The sequence below is a fragment of the Emys orbicularis genome, chromosome 7, assembly GCF_028017835.1.
Source record: "Emys orbicularis isolate rEmyOrb1 chromosome 7, rEmyOrb1.hap1, whole genome shotgun sequence".
Lineage (NCBI taxonomy): Eukaryota > Metazoa > Chordata > Testudines > Emydidae > Emys > Emys orbicularis.
The window spans coordinates 15,730,346-15,746,661 of NC_088689.1; the positions used below are offsets into that span (position 1 = coordinate 15,730,346).

General features: G+C 35.2%; 1 protein-coding gene across 1 annotated transcript in view; it reads right to left on the bottom strand.

The window, feature by feature from the left end:
• Nucleotides 1-2,363: 2,363 nt before the first annotated feature.
• RAB11FIP2 (RAB11 family interacting protein 2) overlaps nt 2,364-16,316 on the bottom strand; it is a 37,490-nt gene continuing 23,537 nt past the window's right edge. The window contains exons 4-5 of the mRNA XM_065408013.1: nt 6,652-6,697; nt 2,364-2,591 (exon numbers count right to left, since the gene is read on the bottom strand). Coding sequence (XP_065264085.1) covers nt 2,364-2,591; nt 6,652-6,697 — 274 coding nt within the window. The remainder of the gene's footprint in view (nt 2,592-6,651; nt 6,698-16,316) is intronic.

Below are 16,316 nucleotides of genomic sequence, written 5' to 3' on the forward strand. Positions count from 1 at the left end.
CTTAGGATCACATAGCATCAGTGATTTTTGAAATTAATGTGGAGTTCAGCTTCAAATTCAATGGCACATTTCCCAGTATATATAAAAGTCATTAGCTTTAGCCAAACTACTCTAAAATGTTTGAGAATCTTTGTGGGAATACTGAATAATTGACATACAACCTTGTATAATTTCTAAATTAAAATCTCCTTCAAGTGCAAAAACTAACTCAGCAATAAATGAACTGTAACTTAATATGCTTTGGCACTTTGAATATATTACAATAAACTGAGTCATTTAGACTTAAGTAGACAAAAGAACATTCATATTAGTTTATGAGGTACAATACCTGATGAATCCTCAGGTGGTCTTAATAGCAACTACTTAGTGAATCAGGCCTTAATCCTGAAACATGATCTGCTAACGCAGAACATTACAACCAGGAGGGGTCCCACTGTAGTCACTGTGGCTCCGCCCAAGCACAATGGTTTATGCTAATGAATCCCAACACAGGGTCAGGACTTTCATACTTAACACTCTGGCACAATCAATCAATCAATCAATCAATCCTTTCCCCCATCCCAGGTACCGCCCCATGTCATTGTGGAGAATGCAAAGTAAAACAAGAAATAAAGTCAAGAAGTGAAAAGTTATTTACACTGTACAAAGAAATAATTTTCTTCTGAGTACAATGCAATGCTGTTGTAATATAGTTACATTGTCAAGAGCTCTCTGATACCAATGGTTTATCTCATAGGTGTCTAGAATCAGAACAATTCAAGATGGATTTATTCATTTTTGAAGTCTTAAACATGAAAAAAAAAGTCTCATTCTTTATAACAACAACAAAAATCAGAAGTTAATTTTAGGCTTTTTTCCTCCTCAGAAAAGCCCACCATATGAGAGTGTAAGAAAACTAAGCACTTTACAAGAACAAATGGAGAAAGCAAAAAACAAAAATCCTGCCACCTTGCACACAAAATTTTCTTCCCAAACCAAGAATTTTAACTTCTTAAATCCAATGCTATTATATTCTCCTGCATAGGTTCTGATACACCTCAGAATTTCACAGTAACAGACAATCCACTTAAGACTTACAAGGCAATTAAAATAAAATAATTTAGTGGCTATTACTAAAGATTTTTTTCTTACACCATTGTTTCCCATTAGAAGTTGATTACTATATTTAGCTGATGTGTGAAACAGTACACACTTTTGTACACATTATACGCAAATATAAATGATTAGATGCATGCTTATTCAAATACCTCTTCCATCAGCCTTAGTAAAAGCAGACCTTTAAAATGATTGAAAAGGAATACAGACCTCCTCTTTTTAGTTTTAAGTCTTTGTGAGAAATACTCCAGGCATGCCTAAGCAATACACCCTTTTCCTAGCAGCCTTGGAAATCAAAGGAAAGATGCATCACATGAAAAACCCAACTTGAGATTGAGTCACTTTAATTCTTCAGAATCATATCTCTTTAAGTCAGTCTTCCTATTTCTCCTTCTAACTTTTTTTTTTTTACTGCTGTAGGATTTGAGTGAAAAAAGTATTAAACTCTTTATCCAACACTTTCTTCAGTCCTACTTCTGACTCTATTAGCATTTTGTTTACACTATTTTAATGTATAAAAAGGCATGCAATAACTTTACACCAAAAACCCTGTATTGTAATTAGCTTATAACTTACTGATTTCAAAGTTCAATGTTCATTGTACACAAAATCCAGAATTTAAGTGTGAAAATAACTGATTGAAATACATGCCATTGTTGAACTGACATGACATTTTAAAACATTCTTAACAAAGTGTACTGTACAGGATATGGCATTTCCTCTTTGTTTCCACTGTTTCTCTCTAATAAATGCTGAGAATTAACTATATTGAAATATCACATTGCAACAATCCATATTCACATCCAGCAAAACGTACCATACAGACTTTAGCATGACACCCGTGATGGCATGCTATAATACCAAAAAGAGTGACTTTGCATAATAGTGTATCAATAAGTAGTAAAAGTAGACATATGGTATCAAACCACAACAGGGCTAGGAGTAAATTATCATGTAAAACAACTGAATGGACATTTTCAAAATGTATTATTTACAGTCCTGCAAGTAAAATATAGCTAAATGTAATTTCCAAAAAGGAATGTGAGAAATTCATCTACTATATCTCCTATTTGTTTTTGCAAAGTTCTTTAATAAACATAGCAGACTACTAGTTTTGACAGTCCCTGCTAGTATTTGGAGGACAAAATCCTGAATCTCTCAGAAGGGGAAAGGAGTGGACAATAGAACAAAAGTAGGAAATCAAAATGTGTAGTGCAATGTCCTTCCATTAACACATTCAACAAAAAGAACCATGAAGTGTTATTGCCTTAGCTTTTGGAAAATTTGCCAGCTCTTCGAGAAGGTTCATATGGCACTCTGAGAATACTAGGCGTTTCCTCCATTACTCGTACAAGAAGATTGTCAATGTAGTCCTCAAGTTCACGGATATGGGTGTCTTTCTTCTTAAGTTGCTCTTTATGTTTCACCAGCTCCTGCAAGACCTCTTCATATGTAAGATTACGGTACCCTGCAGTGGCATCAAAAGGATTTCCATCCTATAAATGAAAAACATCACAACAATTTAGTAGACATATGGGAGACAATCCAATATTGTGAATTAGTTGAGAGGTTATGAAACAGAAAGTCACTTATGATACTGTTCTCAAGCAGGGTATACCTCACATCCAGAAATAAGCTTCTCCCCATAGTAATATAATGCCCATAAAGTCATTGACCCACCATTGGGAAGAAGCAAGACAGCCCTTGACTACTCCAACCTTACCACCACTATTTTGAGTTCTCTTTCTTTTATTGTTCATCTTTTGAGAGGACTACAGCAAAGAATGTATCTAGCTTTTTAATGACATCAGGACTCATCTGCCTCTAATGTTCCATTCTTGGCCTTCAGTGGCTCTCCAAGTCGTGGCCTCAATATCTGCTTATTGTATATTAGAACTTCTTATTTTATATTTTGGATGAAGTTAAAAAGCTGCACAAGAGGCTGTCATAATTGCACAAGAGCACTTCTATAGAAAGGAGAACTACCAGAAGTTGAAAAAAAGCACGTGCGGCACAGAATTCTAAATTAAGTAGTAAGAGAAACAACTTTCAGCAATGCTTTCTGATGATTCACTATGTGTAGAAGTATTAACAGAGATGGGTAAGTTTAATTCCCATAATAAAGGCAATGTATAATCCAGGAAACTATAACCCTGAATGCCTTATTTTCTACTGGGGGGAAGAGAACATATAAATAAGAAAAGGATAATTAGCAAGAGTGAATTTATGAAAATAATAGCACTGTTAGACGTGTATAATAATTAGTTTAATCTAGTTCAGAGACTGGGACATTTAAAGATATAAAACATTTGATTAAGTAAAATAATCTAACCTCTCAAATCCTGAACCTTTCAGTTGAATATAAGGTGAAGTAATTCTTGCTTAGGAGATAATTTTTGTTTACATTTGAATCTTCTCATTAAAAATGATAAATCGGGCACAATCAGCAAGCACACTGAGTGGTAGATATATACAGAAGTAGCCTGCTTCACTCCTTTTCATTTCAGCACAGCTCAATATTTACACTTTGGCATCCATCTCATCATTAAAATATGCAGGTGGCCAAAGTTTTCAAGTAAGGCTAATTAAAAGTGATGGTGTATTGCAAATCAGTTGGAATGCTACAAGTTAACCAACCTCTCTCCATCAATTGTTTTCTGTTAGTAACTCTTGGCACTATTAAACATTTTAGGATTTCTGACTGATTCTGTAAGATTTAATTTCAGCTAAACATCAGTATTTAGTCACTAACAGTTAATTTGCTATCGTCAATTTATAACACTAAAAAATCATCTATCATAGCAGATAATTTCTTCCACTTTATAAAAATACCTAAAATTGGTGAAACTTACAAATCATTTAGTACCACATTTCCAATAATATGTACAGAAGAGAAAGCATTTCCAATTCTTGGTCATTCATGTATCTTGCACATTTTCGTCCACCCTGAGGAAGGCAATGTTTCTGTTTACAGTACTAATACTTCATATATATCAGAAAAAAATATTACTAAAGCTTCCATGTCTAAAAATAAAGGGCTCGCTCAATTTTATATTTGGAAAACACCTGGATCCAGTATGCAATGATGTTTTTAACGATTAAATATGGTTTCCCAGAATGTTCTGTGTAATATGTATGTTTTAAGAAGTTTTCTTGCATTCTTTTTTCACAAGAATACCAAGCAGATATACAAGAAAATTCCAGCTAAAGAAAAATAAAGATTCAACTATATATCAGTATGTTTTTAATACTTAAGGAAAGGACAATGCCAATAGTATGGGGATAACTCACATTTTGGTTTTAATTTTCCATTTGAATATTTAGGCAACACAGCATGTTAAAGGATTAAGGAATAATCTAATTTTTACTTTTCAAAAAATTTGCTACTAAAGATTTACTATGACATAATTATCTTATACAATTTAAATTTTAGCAAAAGATTTTAAATAGCAAAATATTTAAAGAAGGGTTGTCCTGGTAACCAAATTTATTGGGGGTACAAACTGACATCCACAGCAACTGAAGGAGAGCTACAGAGATAACATAAAGGCTAGGCATTCTCTGATCATCTCCCTATTGTTCTAATGAGGAATTTTGCTCTGGGAATATCATCTCAGCTGCTTTCACATCTTTTGTCCTACAGGCTTCATCTCCCTTTCAGTTCTTAATTAGGCCTTAAAGAGCTCAGGCTGCCCTTTCAACTGGCTACTGCTCCTGTTTAAACATTGCTTTCAGAGACAGGTGTTGGCACCAGAGTAGAAGATACACAAACTTAATTGCTAAACACTACATCCAAGGGAAGAAAAAAATGTAACTTGGTGGAGGCCTATTATTGCAGAATCTAATATAAATTACTTCAAATATCTTAACAATTATCATGAACATTAAAATTTTTCAAATAGTTTCATTCAAAAACTAAGGGGTATAAAGATAGTGTCTTCTCCTTTTAATTATATCTTGCATTAAATGAACACCACCTCAGAATCCTGCAACTGACATTTAGGATATTTGGTATTCCAAAGAAACATCACAACATCAAGGATTTCTTTTATTACCTTTAAATCCTTTAAATAAAATAATTCACATTATATTTCTTAAAAGAATTCTAAGGATGCTTTTACCAACAATAAATTACATGATTTGGGGTAGTACATTTACAAGCACATAGAAACTGTAATTAAGGTTACTTTACAGACAATAGCTGCTAAGTTAAATCAATTTTTTGATGTTGCTTTTTGTCAGATTAAGTAACTGCCTGGTAGAATTTAGTTTACTATCTGATCAAAGGCAGCCTTCATACATTCTGACATCTCCCACCAGTTTCTTACATTATGAAAACTTGGGCATTTATTATGAAACATCAAAAGTTATTGCAAGTCATTTACATACTACAGTAAAATACAAACAGTATAAAGTCCTATCTGTCTATACAACTTATTTTTTTAAGAGGGAAAACAAACCCACTTTTAAAGATCTGATCTCCTTATAAAACAAATTCTAGCAAGATTATATTTTCTTTTATACAAAGAAATTGCATAGTAAATGTGTGGAATTTTTTTCTTTTTTATTTCTTAGTACAAACTATATTTTTGCTATTTCTAGGGCCAAACAACCATTCCAAAGAATAACTTCAAGTCTCTTTATTACAAGGCCTTATTGCTGCTCTTCATTTGTTATTTGTATTTCTAACCATATTTACTCATTTTCCTAAACCTGCGGATGACTTGCATTTTGATTAGCCCACTAAAAACTGTCTTCTTGCACCTGAAGAAGTGAGGTTCTTACCCACGAAAGCTTATGCTCCCAATACTTCTGTTAGTCTTAAAGGTGCCACAGGACCCTCTGTTGTCCTTCATAAAGAATCATAGACTTTACAGATGGGAAAGACCTGTTAGGTCATCTAGTCCCGGGGTTCTCAAACTTCATTGCATTGAGACCCACTTCTCACAACAAAAATTACTGGGGGACTGAAGCCTGAACCCATCCAAATGGTGGCGGGGAATGGGGGGTAAGCAAAGCTGAAGCCTAAGGGCTTCAGCCCCAGGGAGGGGGCCTGTAACCTTAGCCTCGCCATTCAGGGCTGAAGCTCTCAGGCTTCGGCTTCTGCCCTAGGCCGCAGCAAGTCTAAGCCAGCTTTTGGGTCCCAACTCACAGTTTGAGAACCACTGATCTAGTCGATCTAGTCCATCCCCTGCTAATGCAGGATTGTTTGCCAGGCAACACATTTTAGTGCTTTGTCCAAACTTATTTTAAAATGGCTGAAGCAAAAGGTGTCTCACTACTTCCCTTGGGACGATCTATTCTACACTATAACTTCAGCGGTTATTCCAAATACTCTGCAAATTGGGTCTCTAAGTCTCTTTTCAGTTCCTTTGAATTAACCCAGTCTCCGACCAGGAAAGAGAGACTTTCGTTAAGAATTACTGGATAAAACAAGCAGGAAAGTTTTTAAAATTTTCATATTAGAAGTTAATAAAAACCGTGTTTGGTTATTTAGTCCATTTCAGGCACCAAGTACGTAGAGAACTGATAGTTCTCCATTACACTGTCACTCACCCTTTTTTTCCTGAGGTCTTCAATGCTTGCAGGATTCATTGTAAAACTAGGGGAATAACAAAAAACGAAATATTATAGGTATGTACTCATCAACAAAAACCACCATTTTGTACCTAATGTCAACATTACTAAAATAGCTTATATGAAATGTGGAAACATTCACATAATTTCTTGACTTCAAATATGTTTAAGAAAGACACAAAATCAAAGATAATTTTCATAAAACAATATGTAAGCAACGTTTCTAAAACTTGAAAATATATTAGAGTTAAAATCATGATATTATAATTATACTGACCATTAAAAACAGAAATGAAGGATTTGGGAAGATGGTTCCAAATGGTAATTCAACAATTTGCCCTGCGGTAGCATACAAAATGCATGTTTTGGAACTTTATAATTTTAGATCAAGTTAAAACTCACATTTGCATTTTTTGAAATCATGTTTTCTACTCTAAACATACATGAAATTGCTATAATTTTTCATTGAAAAATAGGAAAAAAGCCTTTTAAAGATTGTTGTTTTATTTTGTTTTTTGGTAAGTGATTCAACTGTTCAACTGATAGCCCTGGAAATTCAGGTTCTCTATGGACACAGACCAGGTAAACTTCAGATAATGAAAGTCACAGTTTGCACATACTACACTGTCATTATGCTTCAACTCTGACCGGAGAAAGATCATCTCTATGGGTGAGATGCTAATACAATTTCAATGTCCACTTGGTCATACATCTCTAGACTGAAATTGTCATTACAAAGGTACCAATAAGTGCCAGTTTCTCTGGTGTCTTTTTATTGGAGATTTGCTTTTCAGAAACTCAGTTGAAATCACTAGCTTATTTCATAGGTCGAAAAAACCATCTCACATTAACAATGCTTACTCTCTACCAGATCTAACATGGGGCAATTTTTTTTGTCCTTCCAGTTTTACGCTACTTGTCTAGCTTTTCTTCCTCTCTCAACACTCCTGCTGCTAGTTTTATTCTGATCCAATTCTTTTAGCTCCTCACCCCTCTTGCTCAATTTTCCAAAATCCCCATTAGTAAACCCCACAGAACTTCTTGCAGCCCATTGCTTTCATTTAGCACATGCCCCAAACTCCCCTACAGCAGTCATAGACAAGAATTTTTGGTGATCCAACAGTGCACGCATATTTAGAATGCTTTACTTACAATGTATTAATAAAAAGTAAGTAAGTATTTAACATCGGACAGTATATACTGCATTTATCTGTTTTTATATGGATCAAACTAAAGAACAAGGTACAAATATAAACAGCAACTTGCTTTAAAAGAAGCATAATAAGATCAATAAATAACCACTCAAACCTATTAAATTATTCACATATAAAAACATAGCTATTTAAAAAAATTCCCAAATTAACGGAGACAATAGACTGCTGATATGGATAATACTAAAGTTGCCATTGTCAAAGTGGCAGGCATGTATGTATATAATTTTCTAAATATATTTTCATTTTCAGAACCAATGCATCTGTGTCCTTTTATACTTGTTAAAAATGATTCCTGAAATAACATTTACTCTCTGGAAAATGGGTTCAGATTCTGGATTATAGTAATAAATTATGTTTATTTGACAGCATTATTTTTAGTCCCTATATTATACATCACAAAATCTACTATTTGGTATGACGGTAAGTGTTATATATAGCCCAAGAGCACACATGTACTGAAAGTGCTGAGGCTGAAGCTTGCAGGCAGAGTTTTTGAAAAAGGGCCCTTCTCAATACTTGCTTACATGTAACCTGTATCAAACCATTCTGATCAATCCAAAACCTTCTTGGCTCATGAGTAATGAATTCACCTTTAATTTTTAAAAGGAATAAGAAAAAAAAAAAAATCTCAGTAGCCTAGTACTCATGAATACATTAAACAAGCTGGTGCATGAAGAAGGAAAATTAAATTTGGTAATGAAACATTTCAATTTCAGGCCACTGAAAGGTTATTACAAGCATCTGAAAGAACAATTTTAAAGTTATGAAAACACTGTACAGCATTTTTAGTTTTATGTCAAAAAATTAACCTAAAATAATTAATGGCTATTTTGTTTCTCTCCATTGCTTCCTTTGCTAAACCTATAAACCTTTGATCATATATGTAGATGATATGGAAGAGTGGAATGGGTATATTTTATATATAGGCTTGGAAGGATTAGATTTTTATTGGTAAATGTTGGTAAATGTCAATTTCACTATACACACACAGTGGAAGAAGTATTTCCATCTATAACAACAGAAATTCACAGCTAGACAAAGTAAGAAAAAATGCTGCTTGAAAACTTATTAGAGTTTGATTAAGATTTACTTTGTATATTTTGACAGTTGATGTTGACAACCTGTGTTTTAATAGTTATAAAGTTTCAACTTTTTGAATCTCAATATCAACTGTCATTAAATAATTATTGTCTATTGCCCTCCCCCCATAATTTCCTGCAATGGTGAAAATTAAAATTGATACAAAATGAAAAAAATGTTTAAAAAGTGATATAATACATCCAAATTATATTTTAAAAAAACATTGAATTCTCCCAAGCCTATTTATGTAGCAAGTATTTTGCAATTATACAGCAATTACAGGCCAAATGAGCTCTAGGAAAGTTTGATCTTTGGTTTATACTGAAGCCCAGTGAACCAACTGCAATATTTAGAATATTACATAAAGATTGGATTACATGAACAGTCACAATTGTGAGGGAAAAGGTGTCTGAGAAATCAAGTTCTGGTTAATTTCTATTATACCTGCTTGTACAGTGATCTGAGGCATTCTGTCCTGTTCACTAGAGAACAGTTTTGAATGAGGGGCCTCTTTCATCAGGTATTGTCTACAAATCTAAAGGCAGGAACCCTCCCACAAGGTCTGCCTTTTAGTCTCACACTGATGTGTCAAACACATGATGAACTTACTCATTCATGGGTGTCTTTTGTGATCTGTTCTGAGGACAAAAAAATGAGTTAACTGAACTGGATCAAATTAGCTTGGTGAAAACCAAGAATGTCTTTATTTAATGAAGTGTGGCGTTAATTTGGGATACCTTTCTTTTGGGACTGTTTCCTCATGTCAGACAAGATACAGAATAATACGACTGCTCAACTGAGTTTCTGAAAGGTTAAGGAAGCAAGATCTTTTATAGCACTGAACCACTTAAACGTTCCTGTGAAACAAGTTCTGAGATACCCACTCTTCTTTATCTGCTATTATGGAAGAGTAACAGTCACTGTACATGAAATCTGTATTTTGAAATTACAAATGTAAACTATTGGGAGTACTGACTTTTTTAAAACTGAAAAATGTGCACACTTACTATGACACTGCGGGCATCTTAATTCCATCTACAAAATTAGCAAGTGTTATGTTTGGTACGCAGTTAGCTGCAATTGCACACAAATATGATTACAAATGAAACACACACTATTCAAGTTTTAAGACATAAGTGGGAAATATTCTCCTTCCGAATGAAGCAGGAAGAAACAGGTGCTCTGAAACCTTGTAATTTTTGTTTTAAATGAGAAGGTCTAACTAACTAACTTGGGAGCTCCATGGTCTCGTTGAGCCTAGCATGGTTTCCTGCCAGCTCTTCCAACCTGAGGTGAGCCTGAGCAGTTCCAGACTCTCGCAGCTGTACTCATAACTCACGGACTGAGAACCCTAGAATATCTTTAAAATTGCAAATATAGGTTTTTCTGCATGTGTTGTGTATTTGAAGTTACTGGGGTCTTTTTGTTTCTTTTGTTTCATAATGCCACACCCTTAACTTTAATTTATTATCGTATTTGACTATAATTATGTAAAAACAAACAAAATGACATACTCCTTTACACTATATATAAATACTGTATTGATCATAAGCCTTTCCATCTCTTCAGAAAAATTCTTAACTACCACAAGGCCATTCGGATTTTTTAATTGCAGTCACCGATGTAACCAATGCAACATGTTTCTATATAATATGTATATCTGACTGATGAAAGAACAAAGTATATCAGTTTTGCTGTTCTTCTAATGGTAGCAGTACACAACATAGCCAAAATAGTTAAGGTCCTATCCTTATTTTTCCCAGGGTTTGATAAATTGGCAGTGAAGTTTTTCTGTGGAAACATGACAAAAATATGTTCACAGCTTGGAAGCATTTTTTCTGTTTGTTTTTAAAGTGCGTGTCAAAAGTGACTATAAAAATTAGCATTGTGGTATTTTATATTTATTGTTTCTCATTTACTTCAAAACTAAATTTGCTCAGTTTACAAGTCAAAAGATGTGTCTTTTCTAATTAAACAACTCTGCTAACTCATCTTGGGAACCAAAAGTCAAATTGGTTCTTTCTGGCTCACACGTCACCACCCTCAAAACTGTGTTGTGTGTATGCACGGTTACTATTTCACAAAATGCATTTTGTCCGTATTGGCTATTAGAAAGGCATTCCGCTGCTCACATGCAAAGTAAAAATCAATTTTAATAGGATTTTGCAGCTCCACAAACAACCATTCCAGAAGGCAGGGTACTATTGCTCAGTCACTGCATGCATGATCCGAATGTAAATTATCTATTAAGTTTAGTAGGAATAGTATGCAAAGTGTAATGTAAAATTGCCATTATAATCCAAAATGACTAAGATATTAAAATAAGCTTCATTAAGATGACATTGGGCCCAAAGACACCTAAGAAAAAAAAGAGATAATTGGTAGATCAGCTGACTTCTGCTGCTACTAAACAGTGCTTATTTATTCCTCTGTTGTTTTTTAGCACCTTGATCCATGTAGCTCCTTTAACTCCCATCCTGTGTGGTAAAATAACCTCCACCTCTTCTTTCAAATCCCTCCCGTGTAATACACTACTCCTATGAAGTGTTTTCAATGATAATCCACCCAACAATCTGCCACAAACATGGTACCTCCACCTTAAGACCTAATCTACACTTAATAAATTTTTCTCGTAGAACTATGTTAGTAAGGGATGATTTCTTTTAAATTAGCTTAGTTATGCCAGTAAAAGCTCTAATGTCGACACAGTTATACTAGAATAAGGTGCTTTGCACCAGTAATGCTTATTGTGCTTCATTAACCAGAATAAGATATACCAGCATAAATATTTTTATACTGGTATAATGGCATCTTCACTAGGATTTTGTTGGGGTTATTTTGCCACTTTAAGTATGTCAGCATAGTTAAAGTGGAAAAGCTTTTAACTGTAGACAAGGCTTTAGTATTTGTGTGTCAGAATGGTGTTATTTCAATTAATTTTTTTATGGGATTATTTATGAGAGTAAAGTTAGGCTATGTCTACACTGCACTTTTGTTGGTAAAACTTTTGGTTGGGGTGTGGAAAAACAAAACAAAACAAAAAAAACCCCTCACCCCAACCAACAAAAGTTTTACTGATGAAAAGCGCTGGCGAGGACAGCGCTTTGTTGGCAAGAGACGCTCTCCCACCGACAAAGCTACCGCCCCTTGTTGGGGGTGGTTTTATTTTGTTGGCAGGAGACCTCTCTCCTGCCGACAAAGAGCGGCTATACCGCGTACCTTACAGCAGCACGGCTGTAGTGGCACAGCTGTGCCACTGTAAGGTGTGCAGTGTAGATATAACCTTAGACATATACGTAAGTGTTTGCAGGATTAGTATCTTAGAACGCAAGAACTTTGAGGCAGGGGCCACATTTTTCTCTATGAATGTATAATGCAAAGCATTCTGATGACACGCAAATGAGAAAAAATGATGAAGTGTTTTTTCCTAGGGGTGAGAGATCACAATTAATAAAAGGGGAAAAGTACAAAAGATTGTTAAAACACAATAAGGGCTTTGCTTTCATCATCAAAGCAACAAAATATTGTGATGTTTGAAATGGTTGTCACTGCCCTGAGCTGTGCAAACTTTTGATGTAGAAGGAGTTTCAGACGAGTCCTACATGCTACATGTACAGTATTTAAGCACAATGGTGAGAAACAGGCAGACACTTAATCCACAGAACATTAAGGAAGCTCTTGTTCCTATTTTGTCCATCACCCTAAAGGAATCAAGGCATTTCACACCCCTTCCATGACTCCAGATTGCCAGAACCACGCCCAACAACTGCACACACTGCCTACAGCATGCTCTCGTCCCAATTTTCCACTGCTAGCCGTATCGTCAGACTCTACATCCAGGTCCCATGCTGGCTTCCTTGAATGTTCCATGCTTGGTCTCTCAATGCAAACACCCCTTTATCAGTTCTACTCTCCAGAAGAGAGGTCATGACTTAGCACAAGGGAAGTAAATCATGTCAGCAGAACAGGCCAATGAGGAGAGCAAAATCAGCTGCCGTGAAATGGTGCAGGAAGAGACATATTCCAATCAAGAGACCTGTCCAACATCCAAATGCCAGAAACCCAAGCTCCCTCCTGAGCACAGAAAATTCTACCTAGCATAGTAATTAGCCAATTCCCCCATGTCACTCACCTGGGAATCAGCTAGCTTCCTAAGGGTTATATTATTTATATCTGTTATTTTTATCGGGTTAATTCAGACCCTTTATTTTACTGCAACTATTTTTTAGAATCTAAATTTTATTAAATAGTAAAACCTGTTTGAATTTCCTGGCTTTTATTACTTTGACTTCAACTTTAACTTATTTGAAGTCACAGCTGAAACTCCCCTTAACTCCTGTCACAATGAAAAAAAGTGACTAGAAAAAAAATGATATAAGCTAAGACAGACAGACTTACCATAGTTATGATTTTATTGGTTGTCTTGGTTTGCATCACGACCATAAAAATATATTATTTTATACTTAACTTATCATGTGTGTATGATTTTTCCACCAGTTAAATACATTTATTTAATCACATAAAATACCTAATTTTCCTTCCAATACAGCCACCTGGAAAGAGTTAGTAAGTTTGGTGGTTGTACATTACTTGAATAGTCCTTTCTAAGTTGCTCTGATCAGTTTTATGATTGAGACTTATGTTCTTGAAGATTTATGATGGTAAACAAATAAAACATTAGATGTATTGGCTGTTTAAATACTTGGTTTCTAAATATCTAGAGATTAAAGCAATGTTTTTAAAAAACTGCTATACAACTAATTTCAAAATATTACAGCTGGACCAGTTTACTTTAGCACTGTAATGAGTATGTGGCAAACACTTCTAACATACTGTATGTAAATCATATTTCCCCTAAGGAGCAAGAGCTTTTTAGATACTCATCTTTCACTATTCAGATTAATTATACAATCACTACTGTGTATAACTTTTCAGTATAAAGTATGTATTTACATTAGTCTTTACTATTCTAAGTATTAAAATCTTCTTGGTTAATGTAATATCAACACAGCTCAGTGAGTGTTTTCATCATATGTTATACAATGCCCATTTTACAGGTAATTTGCAAGTTACACCAATTCATTTTTTTACTTTACTTAACATGGGCATTTTTAAGTTAAAGTAGATCACTCTTATCCAAAATCTTTGGACTGTGGAATGTTTTTTTACTCAGAAGTGATGCACCTTTCAGGTTTCTTTCTTTTCTCCTTTTTTAAAATAAGTTTCATGAACTTGAAATTAACTGTAAATTTATTTTCATGAAAATATACATGAATATAATCCTACTACCAACATACGATAGGGGGAAAAAAAGGAATAAATGTAAATGATATAGTTAATGACACTAACTTTCCTTCAAATATTACCAGCCACAGCAGGCTAGTAATGCAGACACCACTTCCTAGGCAGAATTACAGTGCACTATGGCACCTATGGAAGGATGAATTGGGCACATTATTGCGATCTACTTCCCAATGAGTTTCTGGTGAACCATGTTTTGGGATTCACTGCTATATAAATTGTCCTGCCACAAAGCAATCATCCAGGGCCTTCTGGAGTTTGTGCAAAAATAATACCAGGAATTTTTGTGGTTGCCATCCTTCTATTTTGTTAACGTTTCTATGAATTTGCATGCTAAGGAGTTAAGAAAATAGTTAATAACATATCTTGGATGGAAGACACTTTTTGTTGCATCTCATCCTCCATCTATATGTTTTTTATATGGACCCTGATTCTACAATAAGCTACGCACGAGCAGACTCTTGCATTCTTATGGAGCTCCATTAAAGTCAGTGTGAGGCTCCCTGAGGATTCAAGGAGTCTTGTACACAGAGCTCATTGCAGAATTGGGGCCTTAGACTGTAAACCCTTCAAGGCAGGAACCTTTTCCTCATATTTGAAGAGCACTTACTATATAACTGATTTAGGGTATATCTACACAGGCGATGTTAAGTGCTGCAGCAGCAGCACTTTAACATGGCTGTGTAGTCACGGCTCCAGCGCTGGGAGAGCTCTGGAGCTCTCTCCCAGCGCACTGTAATAAGAGGAGGAATATTCCACGAGAGGAATAGCAACCAGCGCTGGAGCCAAGACTGGCTACACTGCCACTTTGCAGTGCTAAAACTTGCATCGCTCAGGAGTGTGTTTTTCTCACCCCTGAGTGAAGAAAGTTTCAGCGCTTTAAGTGGCAGTGTAGTCAAGGCTTAAGTGCTATACCAATCATGTTAATAATAAAACTTTATATTTACATAGAAATGTTCATGCAGAGAACCCAAAGAACTTTGCAAAACTTAGACCACACGTCACCCTCTCAACGAGGGGTTAGACTAATTTTAAAGATTGGTGAACTGTGGAAAAGTGGTTGTGACTTGTCCTGAGTCACATAATAAATATTCTCCACAGATCGGATAACGGAACCTAGACCCTTTGGTGTTCTAACCAATAAACCACAAATGTTCTCAGATATTGGACTTAATCTGATCCATTGTACTAAACAACTGTCAGCTGTTAAATTGAGTTTCTATCACAACTAACAGCCTGCCTATTCATGTATAAAAGAAAAGAGTGGCTGCTGAATAGAGGCAGAGAGAAAAACAGACTGAGGTGGAAGTGAAATATAGGTCAAGAACTTTTCTTAGTAACTTAGAAAACTCCAAATAAATACTTTTTAGGGATTAATATTAATGCAAACTGCAATAATACTTCTTTTAAAAGAAGTACAATGTATGTGATTTGAAATTACGTTTTTTCTTTTGAAAAAGCGCAACGATGAAATATAATTATTTTATAACACCTTACTGGAGGTGGCTTTGTTATATTTATAAACAAAAGGTAAAGGACATAATTCTCCACATGTGTGCAAAGAAAATAAAAAGTAGGTGTAAAATGCCAATTGAGAATGGTAGTTTTACTCCTACTTTGCACATGTGTAAATTGCAGCAGAAGTTACATGGCAGTGAAGAATCAGTTCTACAGTGGGTTGAAGGCAGATCCGAGATGCATAATGGGGCTGACAGTGCTGAAAGAAGAACAAGTGTGGTATGCCATGCACAGGGGCCCTGCTGGGATGATGGCTTAAACTCTCTCAGGCCTGGTCTACACTAAAAAGTTAGGTCAAGCCAGCTATGTCACACCCCGAGCAATGTAGTTAAGTCAACCTAACCTTTGGGGTATACAATGCTACTTTGAAGGAAAAATTCTTCTGCTGACCTAGCTATCACCTCTTGGGAAGGTGGATTACCTATATCAATGGGAGAACCTTTGGCACAGGTAGTGTCTATACCAGGGGTCTCAAACTCAAATGGCCACTCCAGGGTGGCAGCACCTCACTGAAGAGAGAGGCTCAGGACT